At 39.3% G+C, this 25,435-nt stretch overlaps 2 protein-coding genes across 3 annotated transcripts in view; one reads left to right on the forward strand and one right to left on the reverse strand.

Annotated features, from left to right (window-relative positions):
• Positions 1 to 2,992: 2,992 nt before the first annotated feature.
• Positions 2,993 to 10,589, forward strand: LOC145403983 (uncharacterized). Of its 2 annotated transcripts, none has more exons than XM_080275586.1 (7): positions 2,993 to 3,171; positions 4,143 to 4,241; positions 4,487 to 4,654; positions 5,264 to 5,401; positions 6,439 to 6,551; positions 8,198 to 8,336; positions 8,491 to 10,589. In XM_080275586.1, exons 2-7 carry the CDS (start codon positions 4,181 to 4,183, stop codon positions 9,309 to 9,311), a joined length of 1,440 nt encoding a protein of 479 aa, XP_080131712.1. In that variant the 5' UTR covers positions 2,993 to 3,171; positions 4,143 to 4,180; the 3' UTR covers positions 9,312 to 10,589. The 2 variants fall into 2 exon arrangements, with proteins under 2 accessions (XP_080131712.1, XP_080131711.1); XM_080275585.1 differs by lacking the exon at positions 2,993 to 3,171 and adding an exon at positions 3,380 to 3,407.
• Positions 10,590 to 24,306: 13,717 nt separating this feature from the next.
• The window catches only part of LOC145404092 (uncharacterized), a 32,641-nt gene continuing 31,512 nt past the window's right edge, over positions 24,307 to 25,435 (reverse strand). The window contains exon 7 of the mRNA XM_080275704.1: positions 24,307 to 25,410. Within this exon, the coding sequence (XP_080131830.1) occupies positions 25,020 to 25,410 (391 nt within the window). The 3' untranslated portion in view covers positions 24,307 to 25,019. The remainder of the gene's footprint in view (positions 25,411 to 25,435) is intronic.

A 25,435-nucleotide genomic window follows, 5' to 3' on the forward strand; every position in this document is an offset into this window, starting at 1 on the left:
ATTCAGCTTAACCCATTCACCTCGATATCAGACAATTTTCCACTTAGGATACTCTGTTCGAACTGGAGAAGTCAGAGATACAGCCTTCAGTAACTCCTTCACTACGAAAAAACCTTTTTCCTATGCTGAATAAAGTCGACTGGAAGTAGCAATAATAAACTACAAATTAACGTCCGCGGATTCAAGGGGTTAAGTTATCTCGTCACAGTGTAAGAGATACTGAAGATTTGAAAAATATAATAACCGGGAACTCATTAACCCATTCAGTCTTTACGTATTTTTACTCGCTACACCAGGCAAGTTGCAGCAAAGCCAGCTTACGTGATATATGTTGGTGAATACCTTAAAATCACTGCATCCCAACCATTAATCCTACAGCAACCACTTTTGGATATAGGCCTCTCCCCACCTCCAATCAGAGTTTCAGTTCATCCCACCCGCATCTTTGTCCCCATTTTATTTTTATTTTTTTTTTATCCCACTAACAATTTTTTTCTTTGGAGAATACACATTTTGAAATGAACTTCCACTGCACTGAAACCATTAACCCTGCGACACCAAATCTCACAGGGTATACTTTCCTCCCTTTGCCCCACCAGCCAAAATTCCACCTCATCCCGCTCATTCTTTTTGCCTACCACACCAATTCACCAATTTCTTTTTTCCCTCCCTTTTTCACTCATGGCGCGACGCAGGTCACGCAATCGACGCTTGTTTTAATTTGTCCTTGTTGCAACAGTACATGATTTAATCAGCATATGAAAAAGACTCTGTTAAAGGAAGTGCTAATGAACGTTTCATCTAATTAATCTCTCCTAAAGTGAACAAAATCGTCTAGTGATAGCACAAATGAACAAATAAAACTAGGGCACCCTCAAACGGCGAATCACACCACCCCCAGCCGATACACATCTAGCGCGGCTCGGAATATGACCGTGACCTTGACCTACTTTCACCAATTTCGAACTCGTCCAAGATTTTCATCCCTACTACACACCTGTACAATTTTGTGATGGTATCTTGAGCGGTTGCGAAGTTATCGTGTTAACAGATACACAGACACACAAACTGAAAACAATACCAGCTTCTCTATCGCGGTTGGAAATAACAACATACAAACACTACCAATACATCCACGTGCTTTCAAGGCGATTGATAGATCTCGAGTTCTTTCAATTGCTCGGTGGTGAAGAACGTAGGGTACCCTCATGGCGGAAGTTGTCTATGTTTATTTGTTCTCTATCCCCTACAAACAGAGGACGCCTTTTTTCGTTCCATCATTGCTACTTGCTGACATGTGCTGGTGAGGTTGACTTTCACGTGGTGGCATCGGTATATAACTGAACGACACTCTGCTACTATTACTACAAGAGTTCCCATATATACCTAAGTATTTTTCCGGACATATCCCTATTCGTTCTTTTGTTTCCGCATTTTCCCGGACACATTATTTTTCGTTCTTTTATTTCCGTCCGGTAGAAATTTCCATATATTTAAAATCTGGTTTTTGAACATTTTACGTTTCACCAGAATTTCCTACGCGAAACTGGGAGTAATATTTCGTAAAATTATGAATAATGCATTGAATCATGAGAGAAATCTTGGGCTTTTAAAACTCGTTTCGTGGTTCACTTTTCGTTGTGAACCTGTCATTCCACTTTCCCTGGCTCCACTGGAATAAAATATGACGAATTAAATGAGTGACTGATTCCACAGCACTTTCATATGGCCTACATAGCACGTAGGCCTACCGGTAACATATTTATATAATCGAAATAAGTCAGCTAGTAATAACTGTTTCAACCTTCCTCCCTCTTCCCCCGATTTCTTTGTAGAGCGTCCTCTTTTTTGGATGTTCACATTATAGTAACCCAAACTGCTACTGCTACAACTACTTCCTGAAGAAGACAGGAAGTTTTCGAGATGGAGGAGTTCGAAACAAACTTCTTTCGCCCCTTCATTAGAGTTTCATTATCTGAGCTTTAGCGGTGGTCTAATTAAAATGATAAATAATAGACGAGCTGGCCAAGGCTGTGTTATCAAAGATTTCCGTTTTGTAAGCTATTTCAGCACAGAGCTATGTTCTCTTCCATGGGACATAACCCAACCTAACCTACCTACAGTACAGTAAAGTGGCCAAATCGTCTCTAGCTTGAAAATGTTTTTTGCATCGTAGTAAAATGGCATAAAGACTTCACGGCCGTCAATAACTGGGTTGCTGTGACTAAATCCATACTATAGGAATTTATTCAGGCGAATAAAATTTTTGTAGTTGTTGCAGGCTCATCATTCAACAGTTTTATCGACATTCTTGATCCTTTTTCTCTGTTAAACAAATATCGAACCTAATTCGTCCAATGCGTCTCTACATGGCACAAGGGATAACATCCTCAATGAACTTACTGAAGTCGGATTTTAACACTCACTCCGACAAAAATCTCGTGATGAGCACTCATCTCTAGTTATTAAAGAGAAAATACGGAGATAAAGGAGGGAACGGACCTAGATAACTCGACACAAGATCATAACAGGCATGAGACCCGTTGAAATGAAAAACAAAAACGGAACTCAGCTTTAAGGCAAGTGTCGTTCCTTACTTTGGCAGTACGATGCTTTGAGAGGGTGTCAGTGTTTTGAAGGGTTGTCGCCTTGATGAAGACCTGATATGGAGCCCTGGTGTTGAACACTGACCACACGCATCACAATCACAAGGCACTGACCTTTGCTCACATCTTTGTAAACAGCTGATCAGTGACGTCCAAGGGGAGACCTTAAAAAATATATATAAATATTACAAAAAAAAAAAACTAAAATCATCAATAGACTCCTCTTTAGGCATGAACAAGTAGTACATAATTTCTAAGCATTTATAATATGCGAAATTGATCTACAAAATATAAAATGCGTCAAGGAATGAGTTAGTGAAATGTAAACATAAGTGGTGGGCGAGGCTGGTAGTGACGTCACGGGAATCAGCTGATAGTGGTGCCGTAGAGGATGTCCCTTATCTCTTGGGCCCATATCACCCCTTTGACGTCCTCTGTAGCTCGATTTATATTTAGGTACCAGAGTTATGTACCCTTTCAGGCAGTGTGTTCCCATTTTTGGCTGGCGCAGGTTGTATTATCACGTGGATAAACTGCTCCTGAATCTGACAGCAGTAGCCCCTAGGTAAGTTTGAGTTAACCCCTTTCTTGTTATGGACGTTACTATGGTAGGTATAATTATTTGGCTAATGCAGGATGATTTTGTAAGGCTGTAGATTAGTAAAATGGGTATATGTTGTCATTAACTTATTCCGACCAACGGACGAGCATAGGTTTTGGAGCCAACACCATACGATCAAAAGGGTAGCTAAAGGGTTGTGTGGTTATATAAACTATCGTCGCGTAGATTATATAATGAAGGTAACAGTTTGTCATAGAATTAGATATAGTGGAGGTTATACCCATATTTTTGTATTATTTGGAGGCATGTTTGGGGAGGAGAAATTGATGTGTAATACATTTAGTGTATACTGTACATGTGAATTCAGCTCTTGCACTCATTTTCTCCTCCTGTAATTCTGTATTTTTTTTTTTTAATGGTTTTTACAAAAATCTGCTACCGGATATTACTTTTTTCTCTTTGTCTAGCACAATTTGGGTTTCCCCAGGTCTTGCCCTTATAATAGCATTTTTTTTTTTTAATAATTTTATATTTACATTTATGTGCACAGGAAATTTATAATGGATTTAGTTAAAAAAAGAAGTATATTTGTTGTTTCAGACCATACCTCTTTGGGGTTGAATAATTAGACACTAGAGAAATTGCCAACTCCTGGGAGGAGTGAAGCTGAAAATTTGTCTGAAACAATGAAAGCCATCAGAAAAACATAATTTGTCTGAACCTAAAATCACATCTGAAGAAAATTAAATCGACCAAACCAAAAAGTCTTACCTTAAGAAATCAGAGGTGTTGTCCAAAAGTGCAGTAATACCAAAAAAGCCTAACTATGAGAACTTACTCAAACTTGCTACATACCAGTTACCAGTTATGGTATTAGATTACTATTCCATGTAGGCCCTGTAGTAATGGGACCATGATAATGATGATGATGTATAATATTAGCATAGATGGTAGGAGTTGTGTTTCTGCTGCAGGTGTGTGTTGTAGCTAAGCGAGGGGCCATACTGTTGCCATGAGTGACCTGGCTCCATGCGAACACCAGGTTGGAGGCTGGCATAATGGAACCCAGTCTTGTAAGTAGATAATAGTGATACAATACTCTTTACTGTAATTTACTAACCCTTTGGCTATATGCAAAATTTGATACCAGTATATACCCCTCATGACCCATATGCACAGCTTTAATGTGTTTACTATAATAAAGTTGCCAGTGATTGTCAGATGTGCAAACCAGCCATTACAGTACATACATATATAAATATACAGTGTATATGTACATACAACAAGGCACTTAAAGCAAAGTGTGTTTCTGTTACAGGTGTTCTGAAGGCTGTGAAGGAGGGAGTGGTTCTGAAGCCCCTGAAACTAAATGCTAACCCAACCTATGACCCCACATTTGACTGCAACACATTCTCTTCTAATCAGGACAGGGCTGCACAGCACACCAGCAATGTACATGGCCCTGGTCAGCAGTGTGTTCAAGAAGGTACTACTGAACATGCACAATATTTACCGGTATTCTTTGTTAACTGGATAGGCACTACTCATCTGTACTAGTGTTTGTGGTTGATAATTTTAATGGAAGAGGGAAGAGTTAAGGCTAGTGACAAGAATGGCAAAGGTTAATGCTTAGTTTCCATTACTTTTGATTCTTACATCTGGCACTTTCACTTAAAAGTAGAGAAATACTATTTTGAATTTGCATGTCATTTTGAAAAGGGGTGTACATGCTTCCACCTGATAATACCTAGATACATGCAGTGTTGGGGCAGCTTCACCAGGTTACCGATGTAGGATTCAGGCCCCACATTGATGAGCACAAGCTTCATCACAGGCCAAGTCCAGCAACACGAGGCCTCCACCAGGTAGCACTTAGTTAGGTTTTATAGCCATTTGCTCAGTACTGGTGCTGACCTGCTGAATTTTAAATTTTCCTTCCCACAGGCCCCACACTGATGAACATAATCTTCATCACAGGCTAAGTCCAGCAACACTAGACCATCTCCAGGTAGCATTTAGTTAGGTTTTATAAGCATTTGCTCAGTACTGGTGCTGACCTACTGAATTTTAAATTTTTCCATCCCACTACTTGCAGTGTTGATCCCGGTGTGTCGTGATGAGCTAGAGTTTTACCAGCACCTCCAAACCTCCACCCAGCCAGATGACATGGCCCTCAAACCACTTGTACCCAGGTTCCACGGTTGCCGCGAGGTCATCACACAGGATGGCAGTGGTTAGATGGCCAGAGGGTGTAAATGCACTCACTCCTTTCATTAGGTTATGATGTGTGAAGACAGAATGCTAGTTTCAACCACTTTACTTTTAGGACATGTTTCCAGTTTAATTCTTGCTGCCACCAGACAGTTTTTCTTAGCTTAGGAGACTTTTCAAAGATACCATACCCTTCATTAACCTTATCACTAACACACATCTCCACTAAACTGAAGACACTAATCTGGACATTCCAAGAATATAAAATATATATCAGATAAGAAGGTGTCAAGTGAGACACCCTTCTGGTTCATGATTGTGGGGTTAAAAAATCAGAACAACTTTTAATGAATTACAAGCAACTTTAAGTGAAGAAAAGATGTTAATTCAACAGTTTAATTATGCAACATCTTTAAGTAATGTAGCTTCAGATAAAGATTAACTGTTTGATAAAAATTATGGCATAATGACTGTGTTAGAAGGTTAGCTCACAGCTTTAAAAATGCTAGTTTGTAGAATATGTTTGAGGGAATGCCACAGTTTTGAGCATGTTTTACTGAACTGTAGGGCATGGGAGGTTTGGCTGCACAAATATCCTCCCTTTTGGTGAATGCTGGTATTACACGCTTTAACTTTTTTATTACTTGACAATGTGCAGACATTTTAGGCAAAAGTGATCTATTGCTTTACCCAGAATTGCATGAGCAGTACACCCCAACCACCCCTCAGAAACAGGTCCTTAATGGGCCACATTTTATTGGGGAACCTTAACTTAATAGAACAGGAATCTTAAAAATTGTATGAGGATTATAATGCTAATGCATTATATCAATACACATCATAAAGGCCTATCCTTGATCTCCCTGTTTACATTGGAGAACTGTCTCATAAAAGGGGGAAAGTACCCAAGTTGCATCGGGGGAAGGTAGAACTGAACTTTAATAGATATGTAAGTTATGTGATAATTTTTATGAAATACACTGTGAAAAAAAAAAAAAAAAAAAAAAAAAATCAACCGGCAACCTATAACAAGTACATGCTGTATGTATGTGTTACCAGTGACCCCCCACCTGGTGCTGGAGGACCTAGCGAGGGGGATGCAGTGGCCTTGTGTCCTTGATGTCAAGATTGGCCGCACCTTCGCCTATCCTGGCAAGGACCACACCAAGAAGGTTAGGATCATTTATCAAAGACTGGCTACTTTGTCTTGGACAGATGCACAATGTATCAGCATATTTAACCACTTCAGTCTGATGGCATTGTTAATATTCTCTTAATGGTACCACCAGACAATTGTATTCAGCTTCAGAGGGAGCATTTGAACTGAAGGAGATAGATATTGCCTTCATTAATCCCTGAACTTTAGGATGTTTGTCCCAATTTTAATAAAGCTGTCTAGAAATGGCAGTAAAATGAAACCTTTATCATTGAATTGAAGGTGGTAATAGTTTTGTTTGCAGTTCATTTTGATTGTTTGTTACTGTGATGCATCCATTGGACACAGCAGTACATTAGTGTTCCTTGGTTGCAGTCCAAGAGGTGGCCAAAGGTTTTTCAATGACATCAGTGTCAGGGATTTAGGATTCTCCCCTATAACATAAATGATTTGGACAGCAGTAGCCAAACCTCAGGCTCTCATACACCCTGGGGCTACTTGAGGTAGAAAGGAGAGATATAGATTGGCTTACTATATATTTAGTTAGGTATTTGTATGTCATATACTCTTGTGTAGTTTGAGTCACAGGAAAAATATACTGTACTGTATTAATGTGACAAATAAGAAAGGGAAATGTTCCCCCAAGCTAGACCTTATAAGATCATATGGTCTGCTAGGTGAGAGGGTGCTACCCCTCTTGGCGTGGCTCTAACTCACAACCCCCCGGTTCCGAGCTCATGGCATATAATAGTACAATACTATGTTGAAATCTGAACACCAGCCGTAATAGTATAGTGTACAGTATTTTGGAAATAGTAAAGTTCTGTAATGCAAATGAAAATATTGAGGGACATATACTTTTTATCACCCTAGGACAAAAAAAAAAAAATACGCCACACGGGATTGCATGTCGGGACATTCCCCCCCACCTCCCCAGTCCCCTGAAGTTTCAACTGCAGGGTTAGATACGGCCATAATAAGCTCCTTCCATGAGAGAAGCCATTCCTGAGTTTGAATAATGTAGTAGCAACAAGTGGTAGGTGGTGGCGACCATCATCCTCTCACTTGATGTAGTGCTGCTTACTTCTTCCTTAGCCTTTATCATTCTTTTTCTGTGTCTGTCCTCCTCTCGTCCTATTTCTTCCATCTTTCATGTCACTTCTTATTGCTTTTCTTTCCTTTACAGGTGACTTTACATGAGTAACAAGCCAAATGGTTTCCTTTAAGCCAAGAAACCATTTACAATGCTGGGTGGTAACCATATAACCAAACCATACGTGCCCCCTACATGTCAGCAAGTGGGTTGGTGGAGGGTTAGTGTCCCTCCCTGTAAAACAAATAACTCAAAGTCAACTGGCCACCCCTTATGGGATTATGGCGTCTGGCAATAGATAGATAGATGGAAGAAGAAAACAAGATATCATCATACAGATAAACTAACACCTTCAGTCTGGTGACTGTTTTTGTTTTCTTTCTTGCAGTCTCCAGATTATTTTACAGTATTTAGTTATAAAGAAACTTTCAGATTGGAGAGGTTAGGTATTGCCTTCATTTATCCCATTGCAGCAAGTCTAAATAATCTAATCTTGAGTTAGCAAGAATATATCAATAAAATAACATGGTCAAATCAAAGGGTTCATCTAAACATTTGTTTTGCTGCAGGGCAAGAAGTATGCCACACAGGAGGAGCTTGGGTACTGCTTGACAGGCCTGCGTGTGTTCCACCCTCATACCGGCAAAGTGTTGACAGAGTTGCGACCTGATGCTTGTAAACATCTCATCACATCACAAGTCTTCCACAGTAGGTGACATTTTCATGTCTGAGTTAAACTTCTGTGTACAAGGTTACAGGAGCAACAAGCTGCAGTTGTTGAAACAGTGGAATACAGTACTGTATTCATAATTATAAGGTCATCATCTTTCTACTGTATAATGATTTCCTATTTTGTGGTCAGGTCTGGACACTTTCTGCCAAGTGGGTGAGACTGCCAGCAGTGACCTTCGTCATGCCATAGCCTCTCACCTTCGTCAGATCTACCAATGGTTCCTTGTTCAGCGCACTTACAAGATCCGCTGTGGCTCCATCCTGGTGGTGTATGACGCAGCTGCCCTTGCACCACACCACACCACCAAATCATCTTCACTAAACACCATTAATGCATCATCAGTAAACACACCCAAAACATCATCAGTAAAAACATGCAGCGCATCCCAAGCCTCAGAAAACACAATGATGAAATCCCAAGCCTCGGAGAACATATCCACAAAAACGCACTCCTCAGTAAATGCAGCAGCAAAATCCCATGCCTTAGAGAACATATCTGCTCAACCCTCAGAAAATACAGCAGTCAAGCCCCAGACCTTAGAAAACATATCCAGGGTAACTCAATCCTCAGCAAACATATCTACTGAAGCACAGTCCTCAGCAAACACAGCAGCCATACCCCAAACCTTGGAAAACATATCTACTGAAACCCGAACCACAGTAAGCATATCGAATAAATCTCTAGGATCATCAGACACTCCTACTGAGTTCCCAGCCTCATCAAGTACATCAAGAGAAACTCAGAACTCAGAACACAAGTCCATTTTGTACAGTATACTAACAGACACATCCAGTGAATCCCAAATGAACCAGTTGTTGTCATTAGTGAAGGTGAAGATGATTGACTTTGCTCACGTCCTCTACTCCTTTGGTGACGAGGATGAGAATTACATATTTGGATTGGAAAATCTCATCAGCTTTTTCAGTGGCCCAGGCAGAGAAAGCTTGTGAAACCAGAATGTGATGTGAGGCTTTGAAATTTGCCAAAAATAATAATAATTAATGTAATAATAACTGAGTAAAAAAAAAGTGACATACTGGATGAGTTCTCAGTACTGATACAATACTGCTGTGATCAGAATTGCTTTCAGATATTTATTTTGATTCATATTCATTGCAGGTATCAGCATTTTCAGTATAACACCATGAAAATCATATTCCTGTAAATTTTTGTTCCATGATATACTTAATACTTTTAAGTTTTCAGCAGTATAACTGAACTTAATTATTCAGGAACTATTCTCAAGTGAAATTTCTTTCCTTCCAAGTATTCTTCCCAAGTTGTTGCTTCTTGTTGGCTACAAAATAATTTCTGGTCATAATAATCCAGCTGTGATAGAGTCATAGAATATAAACCTAAGATTTTTTGCTCAGGAACTTTTTGGAATTCAAGAGGTAGAGGCAGAGACATAGGAAAATACTGTACAAAGTGTTCCATGGATTAAAATATTTACAATTTTTCTTTGGCGTAGAGGTACCAATAAATTAATCTATATGTCAAGAACTTAGTGTAGTAGGGTAGAATGATCAGCAAGAGCTGCCACAGTTTCTTGAAGGCTTTTGATGCCCTTTGAGACAACAGAATTTTTACTACAGTAACTTCTTTGTATGTCCATGTATAGAAATGTATTTTCAATACCATGTATTGTAGTCTTTTGTATGCATAGCATGTTATGACTGCTCACTCACTGTGGTCAGGCACTGTCTTCCTCAAGAGAAGACCAATTCTCTGCTTGAGACGGTTCTGCAGGGCAGTTGCATGTCTTCAGTTGATGGGTCTGCTCAGCCAGACAAACTGTGGTTACTCAACATACTGTATATGCTTTTGTTTAGTTGAAGGAAATAGGCTACAGAGAAATTATAATAATCCTTGCTGTTATTATTGTTGAATTAGATGAAGAAGCACTGTATGAAACAACATTCTTTTGGTTGCCATTTACCAGTACTTGTATGGAAAATGTAGATGTTCTTCCACCCTTGTCTTAAGGATTCAGTCATTTCATAATACTTTATTTATCTGAAACGGCCTCAGTCATCTTGTTCGTTCATACAGTGCAGTACTGTACTACCTCAATTTAGCTCTCTCTCTCTCTTTCTCGTATATATAAATTGTGCCACCAGTTGTTTCATCCCACTTTAAGTGCCATATAAGTACAGTATACCAGAGATTGGAACCTCTTAAAAAATCCCATACTTTTGGGACAAAGCATTGTTATGAATATTACTTATAGAAACTTTTTTTTTTTTTTTTTTTTTTTTTTTTTTTTTTTTTTACATCTAAAGTTGTTTACATAGTGCATTATATAATTTATATGAGTACTTAAGTGAAGTGTACATTAGCACATGTAAATGCAATATACATTAAAATATTGAACTGTGTTATGCTTATCCCAAATAATTATCGTTTCTCTTACAAACTAGTTCTGCATTTAAAAAAAAAAAAAAAAAAAAAAAAATCAGCATGGAAATTGGAGAAACCTCTAAGCTGACATAACTGTTCATGTTTTCTGACACTGGAGATGTAAGGTAACACTGTCTCAAGCATGTATGGAGGCATCATACTCAATACTCCTCAAATTCTCTGAAGAACTGAAGTTAGCTCTATATTAACTTGTATGAGTCCATTAAAATAGGGGTGGTCTCTTCTAATGCTGTGCATGGGGATATGCACCTGTAAGCAGAGCTGCTGGCTAAATGAATGGTTTCATATATGAACAGATGTACTGTACTTTACTTTATTTGATGGCTGCAGGAGAGGATACCGATGTAACAGGAGCTCTACTGCCCAGCTATACAAACATCTCTCCTTTCCTTTCCCCCATAAAGAGGATAGTGAACTGCAGAAGGGCAACTTCAGCTTGCAGTCCACTCAGTTCACATTCAGGTAGCCTGGGGTCACAACAACAACAACATAATACCCAACATCTGGAAGCATGGCAATATCATCACTATCCCTAAACCCAACAAAGACCCCACGTTACCCTCCTCACATCGCCCCATCACACTCCTCTGCACCCCCTCTAAAGTCACTGAACGACTGGTACTACAACTAGTCACACCTCACATTCCCCTAGCCCAGTCACAACATGGTTTTAGGCCACTACACTCCACAAACACCCTTCTTACAGACCTTACACAGAGAGTTTTCGATGGTATGAATTCAGCTAGGCCACCACACAGAACACTCCTAATCACACTAGACATTCGCAAAGCTTTTGATGCCATCCCCTGCCACAACCTCACAAACAAAATATTCAACTCAAACTACAACACAATAACACAAAAAGATGGCTGGCAAACTACTTAGCAGGCAGATATGCACGGGTAACATTTGCCGGTCAGTTTTCTAACATCAGAAGCTTCACAAACGGCGTCCCCCCAAGGATCTGTTTTGTCCCCTACACTCTTTAACCTATACATGCACGACATACCCACACCCCACACACCACAGATACACATAGCTTCTTATGCAGATGATATAACACTTACATGCATGTACCAAAGTGCAAACACAGCTGCACACATCATTCAACCTTACCTCAACACACTACACGAATGGTTCACCACAAACAGGCTCAAAATAGCTCCAGCCAAATCTACAGTGACTCCTCTCACAAACTGGACAGCAGAACACAGTCACATCCCACACCTCGCCATAAACAACACTCCCCTACCACACACACACACACACACACACACACAAAATCCTTGGTGTAACATACAATACATCAATGTCATTTAAACAACACATCACAAACATTAAAAATAAAATAACACCAAGACTCAATGCTTTGAGGTCACTTGCCCATACAACATTCGGACACAACAAAGAAACTACCACCACAGTATACAAACAATACATAAGTTCAGTGATGAATTATGCAAGCCCTGCCTGGGCTTCTAACCTCACCAAAACACACTACAACACTCTACAGACCATACAGAACAAGGCCCTAAAAATAATCACAGGCTGCACAGCTACTACACCCACAGACCACCTACATCAAGAAACCAAAGTCCTCAAAGTTAAGGATCACCTAGACATGAAAGGCACCCAGTTTCTTGCTGCAGCCTCCACAAACCCACAACATCCACTACAGTACATGGCAGCACATCCACCCACATCAAGGAACATCAAAACAACACCCAGCACACAATACCATACACATATACTGTCATCTCTCCCCCCTCAGACCAGTTTCCAGAAGCATATCCACACTCAGATCACTCGCCACTCCATTCAGTCACTTAAAGACAACACACAGCTGCATGCACGGCCTCCTGACATCCACCCTTCTGAATCCTATCTTCCTCGTGAGGACAGGGTCCACCTGGCCAGGCTGAGATGTGGGCACCATCCAGCCCTCTTAAGCTACCAGAAGAGGCTGGATGACTCTGTCGCTGATGCCTGTCCAGGATGCAACAGCGCACCCCATACTGTCAAGCACATTATAGAAGACTGCATTGCACACAGTCACCTACGCCAACAACACAACATATACTCTTTGAGTGTGCTGTGGGAAAGCCCGGTCTCGGCCATGGCCTTCCTAAGGGACTCGGGGCTGTTCAGCCAGACTGCCTAGGGAACAACTACTACTACTACTACTACTACTACAACAACAACAATCAGCTACTGGCTACATCAATGGCCACAAGGATTGAATGAGTAGAAGTACCCTTGACTTTTTTTGGTGGCTGTGTCTGGAGGCAGTACCGTACATGGCTTGATCCAGGTACAAGTCTGAGATGACACAGATTATGTAAGTTTAATCTAATCCTTTAAAACTACTAATCTGTCCATCCATCCATCCATCATCCAATCCTTCATTGCCCCATGAGGAACGTAGAAGCCCAGGGCTAAGCAGTTGGTCCCGACACACACACACACACACACACACACACACACACACACACACACACACACACAAAAAAAAAACAATACTAGAAGATATTTTGGTATTTCATCCATGATATTAATTTCAAAACTCTTCAAAACTTTAATGATATAAGAAAATAAATATCTTTCCTGTTGCCAGTACACTAAAATGCATAATATGCCCCAATTCCAGGAAATGCAACTGACAAGCACAACCCATGTGTTGACACGAGATGGCAAAAATTACCAGTGTACTTCTCAGCTCATGGGGGGAGGGGAAGACAGCTGAACCTCATGGACTGGACTGTCTTGGTCAGGAAAAAAAAATAAATAAATAAAAATAAAGCAGGAATAATGAAATCCTTGAAGCCTAATATCACCTGTAATTGCGAGTGTGACTCTGGGTACTTGGGGTCGATATCTCTGCCTAAGAACAATGACAATATTGTTTGTTACCATGTTTGCTGTTTGGAAAGCACCGATCAGGTGAAAAAGGCTGACCATGCAATCATGAACATTACTTGTCAGATTGTATGTAGTATCTCCTATGGTCAGTGGTAGCCAACCACCTACTACAGTACTTACAAGCAATGAATATTACAGTATTATTGTGTTAATTCTGGGAACAGTCAAGCAATATGTGTGGGATGAAAGCATAGGGCAGGCTAAAAACTACAGATACATTACAGATGAGAATTTAGGAAGCACTGATGAGAGGACAGAAGAGTATACCTGGATAGTTTGACCGTAAAAGAGATAATGGATATGAAGAGGGTAACATATTTAATAGCGTGGCTAATGGCTATGAAGAGGGTAGCATATCTTATAAGTGTGGCTAATGAATATGAAGAGGGTAGCATATTTTATAAGTGTGGCTTGGATGAGGCATGACAACTAAGAGGACTTAATGTGGGAAATGAATATGTGAGAAAAGGTGGTATGAAGGTTAAAGAGGCAAATTAGCTAACAAAAGATGGAAATGGATAGATGAAGTATACAGTACATGTGAATACGGAGATTCAGATGATGAAGTTATACTATCTTTTCCTTCTCCAGGCAATCGAAACACTTTATCTAACGATCATTTGTACAGTACACATACATGGGAAACAAATATTATGTGAATGGTTTGGATGGGAAGTGGAAGTGAAAATTCTTGTCTAATGATGAGTGAATGGATTTGTGTCCCATTCCACAGGACATTGTGATGAGGGATGAATATTAATATAACACTACTTTTTATATACAACTGCTTTTGTAAACTGGGTGAAACCATCGGGTCAGCTCTTAGGAGCTTTATAGGTACTATACAATTACTTTTCTTTCACTTACTGGGGCCATTCTAGCTAAAAAAGAATGTTGCAAATGGCAGCTCAAAACAACGACCTCCTGTGCTGTTATGCTTTCCTAATTCTGAATCCCAATCAGTCCATTAATCTATCATCCAATCCATTACTGCTCCATGAAGAGCTTAGGGGATGGAGACTAGGCTACCTAGTACTGTATAGACATTTAAGTAACTACACTCCATTTCACCAAGTCTGGCATCTTATCAGTGATGTCCTCAACACCTGTAGCATTGATAAAGGTGCTCAGTACTGGATATATTGCCTTTATACTGGTTCTCATGGTAATAAATAGAGATTCACCTACAGTGCTGAGGATTTACATCAACACTACAGGCGACATTGCTGATGGTGCCAAACTTGGAGTAATAGAGTATAGTCACCATACCAAGTGACATTATGTGAGCAATAAATGTCAACCATCTCATGCAGTCAACCCTTATTAGCCATATCTGGTTTGAGCACCTTAACCTACTGGACTACCAGGCATCTTTTTGGTCATTTGGTTACCAAGCAATGTAGGAAATGGTTTCCTAAACCACAAGAAAACCTTCAGCTTGTCACTCAGTGTAGTCACTGTGCACTGGTGGTGAAGTGTGAAACAGAGTTATGATCCTGCAACTGTTGATGCTAATAATGACTCTCAATTTTTGTGCACAATGCTTATTTATACTCATGCCTTGAATACCACAAGGGTAAGTTAACCTTTTTCCATACAATGAACACAAATTTTATCTTAGATACAGTATTATAAGGCAATTTTATTCAGCAAATGTCAATCCCTGGTAAGTAAATAACTAAAAACCGTCTGGAGTACCCCTTTCATTACTACAAATTTCCTATTCAGAATAAAACCATCTGGTGTTAGGCTATGTGTAACTGTAATGTGTCTATATGAATAAAAGTAAACAAATACAAGATTTTTCTTTTCCTCTACATGGTCCACAGTATTAGAATCAAAGTTACTACTGTCAATAATTATTTGGTAAATTAGGCATTCTCAGTCAAGGGTGGGGAGCAGCTATCTTTAGATTGTGCAGCATGTAACTTTATTTTAACTTTACTTCCAATTATTATTAGGTAAATTAGGTATTCTAAGTCAAGGGTGGTGAGCAGCTATCTTTAGATTGTGCAACATGTAACTTTATTATAACTTTACTTCCCAAATTTGCTAGATGTGTTTGTTTATTGTTGACGTTGTTGTGGCTCCATGCTCATCTAGACATGAACTCGGTGGACTGCAGGCTGAAGCTGTCCTCTTACAGTACATCATCCGTCATCCTCCAATTGAGGGACAGAAAGGAAAATCAGGGATGTTTATATAACCAGGAAGTTCTCTCTGCCACTGTGTGCAGGTGTCCCTACCCAGCAAACTAACTTCTGACAATTATAACTTTCAGATTTCATGATGATGATGAAATCCTAGTTATAACTTTGCTGATATCTCAAATACAGTACAGTGTATCTACTTTCAATCTGATGATGTATTTTCAATTTTCCTCATGCTAGTTTCAGACAATTTTATTGTTTTTTCTTTCAAAGATTTTTTAAAATTTCAAAAAGTGCATATAACCTTCAATAACTCCCTTATTATATGGAGGCTTTCCTTAAGTCAATAACAATCATCTTGAAGTACCAAGAGTAAAATAATGTCACCAGATCTGAGAGGTTGCTTATTCAGTTAATGTGTTGCTGGTGTGGCCCCAGACTCACACAAGCATGAACCCAGTGGACTTCAAGCTACCCTTCTCCTGCAGTCCATCCTTCTCCTTTCAGATGACAGGGAGGGAACTAAAAGACATTTATACAACTAGGCATTGGAACCATACAATTATGTCAGTGCCACTGCATGAAAATGTCCCTAAACTGTATCAATGTGCACAATCCAAAAACAAGAAAGGGAAACCAAAAAGTACTTTCAGCAGAGTAGCCAGCAAAAAGGACTCTACATCCTTTCTTTTATCACTCAAATCTTCCAAATTCTCAGCTCCACCCCACAAACCAAGGCATCCGTACTATGTGCTTGTGCTTTCTTGGACTAAATCACCCTCACAAAACCGGTGAGGCAGAATCATTCCATCTAACCTCACTAAAGTGTGCTACATTTGCTTTATTGGACTAAACCATCATCACAAAACCGGTGGGATTGAACTGTTCCATCTAACCTCACTAAAGAGTGCTACATGTGCTTTCTTGGACTAAACCATCCTTACAAAACTGGCGGAGTAGAACCGTTTCATCTAACCTCACTAAAGTGAGCTATAGTAATCCTGTATTTCCAAAAGCATAAAGTAAACAATTACAGGTAACCACTGGTAAAATCCTGTGTCTGGGACATGAAAAAGCACCAATAAAGAAATGAGTCCATTGTTGACACCAACATGAATGTGTTGCACTGAACATTCTCTATTTACATATCTATCTATAACTTGTGCCACACATCCTTCAGTTAGTGTGGATCCATGTTGCTCTGGAACAACATCCACTCAAAAATTTGAAGAATATCAAATAAATCCCTCTAGTGCTGTACTTGATATCAAGCTTCTACTACCCGAGAATAGAAAAAATATATAAATATAACAGAACTTAAACAATAAATCTTAAACTACAGTACTGTATATGTAATACAGGATTGTAAAGACACACTTAAATAATACAGACATGAACTGTATGAAGCACTTACGGCTATACTTTCAAAAATAAGCAATACTGGACTGTCTACTCTGACATCCTCCATTTTTTCTCCTCCCTTTACACTCTTTACCTTCCTTACAGTATTGCCATACTACCACAATTAATCACTTCACAATGAATCACTATTATTATACACAGTAAAAAAAAAAAAAAAAAAAAAAAAAAAAAAAAAATGTACTACACAGGTTTGGTCCAATGCCTTCTGTAATGATTCAAGTAGTCATCACCATCACAAAGGACCTAACATGTATTCTTCATCTGTGGTGTCACACTTGTTTCATATATAATCCATGCAGTACTTTTATTACTGTGTGTATTTTATTCTTGCTGCTAACAGATGATTTTCTCAGCACTGAAAGTCCCCTGGTAGTGTCAAAATTAATGGAGGGTATATCTAATCCCTGTAGCTCATGATGTCTTTCCTTACCTGAATAAGTCTAGTACAGTAACAGCAGGAATAAAACAAGAAGAGATATGTCAACCAAAGAGCCACACAGCATTAAAAGTCTACCCTCCTCCTGGAATGGACACTACAGTATACAAACATGAGCAGTAAAAGCTCACTAGACCAGAGTTTAAACACAAATTAAACCTACCAATCTTTGATCTTTTAAACCATACTCAGTCCACAGTAACTGCAGATGTCAAAGTAATCAATGCTTCAATCCACTATTCTCGACTTTATATTCACTTGCCTACTTCTTCCTTCACCTTTATCATACTTTTTCTGCAGCTGCACTCCTCTTCTCCTATTTCTCCCACCTTTCCTATCACTTTAAATTACTCTTCTTTCCTTCTCAGATGGCATTACATTGAATGACAAACCTAATGGTTTCCTGTAAGCCAGGAAATCACTTACAACACTGGGTGGTAACCACATAACTAACCATACATGTTCCCTACTTGTCAACAAGTGGGTTGGTGGAGGGTTAATGCCCCTCCCCATAAAACAACTAACTCAAACAGCCACCCTTTACAGGATTATGGCTTCTGGCTATAGACAGATAAATGGACAGATGTACTACTGCTCAAAAAAATATCCTTACTCATGTGAACACAGGACTCCACAATGAGTAGAGCATGTAGATCAGTGTTGGTATTCCATATTTTCCCATCCATTGTGTCAAAATGACTCACGCCGCTTTAGTAAGGATACTTCTTTGAGTGACAATACGCATAATTCTGCACGTGCCATATAAGGCATATTAGTATAAAAACTAATGCATATTTTATGGTGCCAAAGATTCATATGGCTGCCCCAGACTTATCTCTAAACAGAAAGCCCTAATTATAAGTCAAACACGTATTCCAACACACCTTTTTCTATGCATGTGACACTAATTTGGAGGAAAATGGCACATCAGCTGGAAACAACAGCCCTTGAACAGGTAACTCTTTGTCATTTCCTCTCAACTTTACAGAAAAAAAAGGGGTGGGGGAGGGGCGGAACATAATGAGGATTTCTTACAGACTGAACTTTAGTGTGAATTACCAAGAAAAGTTTCTAGTAAAAGTTAACAATATATCAGATTTGTGCTTTTATCAAACTGGCTTGTCCCCCCTTCAGTCCAAATAAATAAACCTGTACTGTACAAGTATTTTAGTTAATTAATGAAATGACTAACTCCATCCAAGAATGTACAAACACTTCACAATGCTACCCCTTAACATTCTCAGTCCAATGACATATTACTAATTACATCCACTTTACCTCTAGACAACATTATTCAGCTTCAAGAAGACATATTGAAACAAAGGGGTTAATGAAGGGTAAATCTACCACCCAGAATTCAATGAGTCTATCCTACAGTGAATGAAAACCATCTGATGGCAGCAAAAATATAATCAAAAGTATAACACTGTACTTTTTCCAATGAAATTGCACCATAAAGTTTGGGGAACTGGCAAATCTGCTTTATAGCCAGTAAGTTAACTTTTATCAGCAATTTTTCAGTAAATTAATGTGGGTATAAGTGAAAAAAAAGATGTCAAAATGGCACCATATAATAATGACCGTCTACTCTCACACCATGTTCAGTGTCACCTCAACAAGTTTCTTTCTCTCTCTCTCTCTCTCTCTCAAAAAATAAATAAATAAATAAAAAAAATAACACTATATTCCTGCTACTTTTAGACAATTTTACAAAGATTTGGAAAGACCATTCATAGTGATGAGTTAGAAAGTTTTTATACATTTCTTCATAACCTGATCGAGAACTTTATGCTGAATAAAATCACCTGCAGACAACATGAATAAAATAAGAAAACCATCATGAGACTGAAGTGGTTAATCCCTACGGTAAGATATCATTTCATTATTCTTGCTACTTACAGACAATTTTTCTTAGCTTGCGGGAGGAACTATGAACTGGAGGGGTTTCATATAGCCTCCAATAACTCCTTCACTACCAAAGGATCTTCCTAACTTGAATACAATAATATAGTGATAGCCTGATTTTTAAAAAATGTAGTGAAGGGGTTAATGTGCCAGATGCCAAAATGAACTGGTAGGAAAAATATGCTAAAGAACTTCCCTGAACCTTCAAACTGGTTACGTGCTTTCATAATTTATACTTTTGCTGCCAACAGATGATTTCATTAAGAGGGTACTGTAATTCAGAAGTGAAGGAGTTACTGACGGCTGTATCTAACCTCTCCACTTCCAACAATCTCTCTGGTTAATTAAATCATCTTGCAGCAACAATAACAAATTGAAAAGTATGTCACCAGCTCCTGGGAGTTCACCTATAATATGGAACAAAAACACATACAGTAAGCTCGTACGGTTATATTCATAAACCTAAGTAAGCAAAGGTGCAAGCAAGCCCCTTATTTTATGATCATTTACTGAACACCTACAACTTGGATATGATGAGTCTGCATCCCACAATACTGTACTGAGTCTAAGCAGCAATGATACAGAAAAGTCAGGCATGTTCTACCATGACGACGTGATTCAGAAATTAATGTAAAAATGCTGAAGTTTTTTCCACACCTCCACACCCTCAATTTTAAAATATGATCTCCAGAATCCCTTACATTCTACTACACAAAGTATACTTGTGTTAGAAATACTGCAGGTGCCATTGCTAATACGGTATTTTTTTGGGCAGTATTGTTGTCAGCACAGGTATAATGATCAGTCTACACACAGAAGAGTAAATGATTGTGAGATACTTCTGAACAGACAGGGATTTGAAATTGGTGTTCTAAAGAGTGTACATCAAATCTATTTAACCACTCCACCCCAAGTATGTTATCTGGTATTTATACTTCATTCTTGTGGCTACCTAACACTTTTACTCAGCTTAGGAGAATGGTTTAGTAGTGAAGAGGTTAATGAAGGTTGCATCTAGCCCCTCCAGTTCAAAAATTCTTTCCTAAGCTAAAAACAAAACAGTTATCTAGGGATAGAGAGAATAAAGTAAACAATGTGTCATCAGAGAGAGGGATTATCAAATATTTAACGCACTGTTTGGACACCATCAGCTCTTAAATGGAGAACAGGAGGAAAAATAATGTTCATCAACCAGTGTTGCAATAATGCTAACTTTTTTACTTTTTCAACTGGAAGGCATTTTTTTTTTTTTTTTCTTATTCTTGATACCTCCAGACAATTTAAGTCAGCTTAGACAGACTTTCTGAGCTGGAGAGATTAGACAGCCTTCATTTACCCATTCCCTACTAGAGATCTTTCCTGAATTTAATAAAATTGTCCAGTGACTAAAAAATAGCTATATGCCCTAACAGTGTAGGGGTCACCACATACTTGATCCACTGCTTGGAAATAATCATCTCTTGGATGACCAACAAGGAGAAAAATAATGTCCAGTCACATCATCATCATCATCATCTGGACCTCCTTTCCTACCCTAGGGCAGGGTGAGGGGTAGCAACGTCCAGACAGCCTGAGTTTGCCCAATTCAATTGCCACGCTTCCATTCACTCATCATTCAAGTCCATGGAATCCTGGCTCCATCAGTCACATAGCATTATATATACAGTTTCTAGTTTTTAAAGACAGACAACCAGTAACTGAGAATTCATCACTTTCACTCTTAACTGAAGTTCATGTTCACATTAGGTAAAGAAACCCAGTGCAAGGCCCTTACACCTCATGGGAGATATAAATCAGTGGAGAAAAGAAGATACAGGCACAGTCACAGTCAAAAGTTTGCCTAACACTTCACCTCTCCTGGCATTCTCTCAGCTGGCTAATATTCTGAAACCGAGTGAAGCTTATTATGGTTCCCTTCCCACACACAATTCTCTTTGATATGACATGTCAGGAATAAGGTGACAGACTGCCTTAATTGTGAATTAAACAGGCTGGAATAGAAGGTGGACTTTTGACCCTGGCTGTATGTGCCCTCCATTACTTCTACCCTTTTAACCCTTTCACTGCAGTTGGTGCACTTGGATATTCTATTTACACTAATACAACAATTTATTCAACTGAAATACTAACACTCGGTAACTTCAAAAACTATGTCAAGTAATCTTTTCTCTGTTACTTGTTTACCTAGCCATTCATTTAAGCTTACACCAGACAATTCTGTTCAGTTGACAGATATACTACTGCCTTTTACAACATCCAGGAAATACATAGATGAAGTCTTGCTTATGCAACCCCAAGGAATTTGATTTGTTTAATTCACTGACCCAGGGACCTCTTTTTCATTTTATGCTTGCCATCTCCTGACTTATATAAACTCAGGATGGACCTTTCAGACTGAAGGGGTAAGATGCAGTGATAGTAAACCCCTCGGAATATGAGAGGCCTTCCTATGATGAATAATTATCATTTAGTAACAGCACAAAATGCATGAAAAAAATGCATCCACATTCAAGTGTATAAAGGAACAGATACAGAAGCCCTCCTTCCAAACAATCATATTTTCTTTCCATATGACTGGTGAGAGGAGCTGACAAATCAGTTTTAAAGATAGTAGTAAGAATTTAATTGGCAATTTTCTGTAAACTTAATAAAAAAAAAAAAAGTGAAAAAATTACCACTGATAACAAAGATTTTCTGTAATTATTATGTGAAACTGAAGCTGATAACTGTTTGGGTTTATGATCATCACTGCTCAACACCTCGTCATTAATGGTATACAGTCCATTCCTTTTACTGCCCAGGCTGGAAAAATGCCAACAGTAATCATTACATACCTAGGAAAGTACTTTAATTTCACAACTTCTTCACAATTTGGTGCTGTTGCAAATCAGCTCTTGGGGGGAGCAATGATACTTTTAAGTGACAATACTTCTGCAATTTAGTGAGAAATTAACAGCAAAAAGGAACACAAAAATGGAAACATAAAATAAACATGAAAGATTTGTGATACTTGGAATATAACTGAAATAAAAGAATGCCAAAATATTCAAGAGCTGGGATATAAAGGGATCGACTGCATCTGGAAACTACTCACATCATAGCATTCCCATGAAGACATTTTATGTGATCAGACAGTTTTATTAGAGAAACATCTGCAGTCACTCTGTAAGAATGGAAAATTATTATGACTGGCTGTTACCCTTTTACCTTATTATTTTCTTTTACAATACATGAGTACATTTACTGAAGACCTCAGCCAGAAAGCACACCATCTCTCTGGAGCAGTCAGTTATACTTCAAAAGCAAAAACATGAACAGCTATGCCTTATGTAATCCTAATTAACATCCTGACCCATTTTCTCACCTAACAATGAGATGCAGTATGATCAAGAATCAAGGAGAGAGAAAACACAAAAATGGAAGAGTATCAATAGCATTCTTAGTGACTTGGACCACACATCCATTATCCTGGTCTTTTTTTTTCCCATCTAAGGAAATAGTTGGTGGCTCTAAGAACACAAATGAAAAAGAAAAAACAAATAAAAATAATAATAATAATAATCATCATCATCATCTATTGTATGTTGCCCCATGAGAAGCGCAGAAGCCCAGGGCTAGCCAGGTTGGTCCAGACATATAAGATGAGAGTGACCGGCCTCACTCATCCCTGCATGGCATTTCGTAGGCAATGAACCCCAACCACCCCTTGGATATATACCTGCACAGTCTCAATCCGACTGGAGCACCTTAAATACCCACTAAATAACCAGGTGCCACAATCTGGTTATATGGTTACCAGTACCACCCAGCATAGTAAATGGTTTCCTGGTGTACAGGAAACCATTTGGCTAGTTACTCAGTGTACAGTCACCCACAGGCAGAAGGAAGAGGAAAGAATAAAGGAAAATAAAAAAGACACAAAAGGGAATGCTGAGTCACCTGTGGGCATAAGGAAGAGGAAAGAATGAAGGAAAGAAAGACAGAAGAGGGAAAAAGGAAAGAAGGAAGGAAGAGAGGAAAGGGCAGTCACCCGAGAGCAGTACTACATCAAGTGAATGGATGGTGAGTGTCCCCACATAATAATAATAATAATAATAATAATTGTGGTAGGTGGGGGAGCCCACCATACATTCACTCGATGTAGTGCTGCTCTTGGTTGTCTGCCTTTCGTCTCCTCCATCCTTCTTTCTTTCCATCATCTTCTGTCTTTCCTTCATTCTTTCCTCGTCTTTCTGCCTATGGGTGACTTTACACTCCCTCTTCTGTCTTTCTTTCCTTCATTCCTTCCTCTTCCTGCTGCCTGTGGGTGACTCTACACTGAGTGACAAACCAAATGGTTTCCTGTACACCAGGAAACCATTTACTATGCTGGGTGGTAACCATATAACCAAATTTTGGTGCCTGGTGGTTTAGTGGGTAATTACGGAGCTCCAATCGGATTGAGCTGGTGAAGGTTTATATCCAAGGGATGGTTGGGGTTTATTGCTCGCGTAATGTCACTCAGGGATGAGTGAGGCTGGTCATTCTCATCTTAAATGTCAGGACCAACTTGTCTAGCCCCGGGCTCCTACGCTCCTCATGGGGCAACGTAGGATTGGATGATGAATGAAAAAAATGAATAATAATAATAATATTATTATTATTATTATTATTCTTGTTATTATTATTATTAATCATTCATTCATCATTTAATCCAGTGTTGCCCCGTGAGGAGTGTAGGAGGCCAGGGCTAGGCAAATTGGTCCTCACATTTAAGACGAAAGTGACCAGGCCCACTCACCCCAGAGTGGCATTACGTGAGCAATAAACCCCAACCATCCCTTGGATATAAACCTACAGCTGCTCAACCCAATTGGGGCACCTTAATTACCCACTAAACCACCAGATGCCACAATTTAGTTACATGGTTACCACCCAGCGTAGTAAATGGGGTCCTGGAGAACAGGAAACCATCTGGCTTGACACTCAGTGTAGAGTCACCCCTAGACAACAGGAAGAGAGGAGAATGAAGGAAGGAAAAACAGAAGAGGAAGGAAGGGGAAAGGGCAGGCACCCGAGCAGCACTACATCGAATGAGTGGATGATGAGTACCCCCACTTACCACAATACCACTGCATTCAAGGGGTTACAAGATATCAAACATAAATTAACAACTTCAGAGGCACAGCGATGCATTCCCTATCCATGAAACATAGCTGGCTGCTCAAAACTGCAAGCACTGTTTTCTCACAGGATCAGTTTATCATCATCTTTGCAGTATGCCTTGTTCATCACTATCATATCATTCACAATTTGTACCTGGTATCAAGAAGATATTTCTATTAGCAGTCTACTTAGCATTTACTGCTCAACTAGGTGTTATCATCATCTTTAACTGAGCTATCTGCTTTTGCAATGGCAGTTCTTTATCTATCAACAAGTGCACGGATCTTCTTCACAGCCTCCTGTAATGAAGCTGGGATATCATCATTGTTCAGACTACTACGTCTTCTCACCAAGCTCACCAGCTCCTGCCGCTCCTTTACTGCATCTGCCAAAATCTGCTTGGGTTCAGTGTTCTTGCCTTGCTTGTTGTCTTTCCTCCATGAACTCTCTGGTTCAGGGCAGTTGTCCTCGGGCTCTGCCTTGACCTCAATCTCAGAGTTCTGCCTCAATGATCTCCGTGTGGTGCGCCCTCGGTCCAAACTGTCTATGCGGTTCTCCTCTTTGTACTTGAGACTCTTGGCAGTGGAAGTGGTAGGACAGGACTGGACGTACACAGGGGATGGAGGAGAGGCCCCATGTTCATAATCCAGTCTGAAAGGGAGAAGAACAAGAAAGG

Source organism: Coenobita brevimanus, chromosome 62, assembly GCF_032717465.1.
Source record: "Coenobita brevimanus isolate Jiangsu-jjx chromosome 62, ASM3271746v2, whole genome shotgun sequence".
Lineage (NCBI taxonomy): Eukaryota > Metazoa > Arthropoda > Malacostraca > Decapoda > Coenobitidae > Coenobita > Coenobita brevimanus.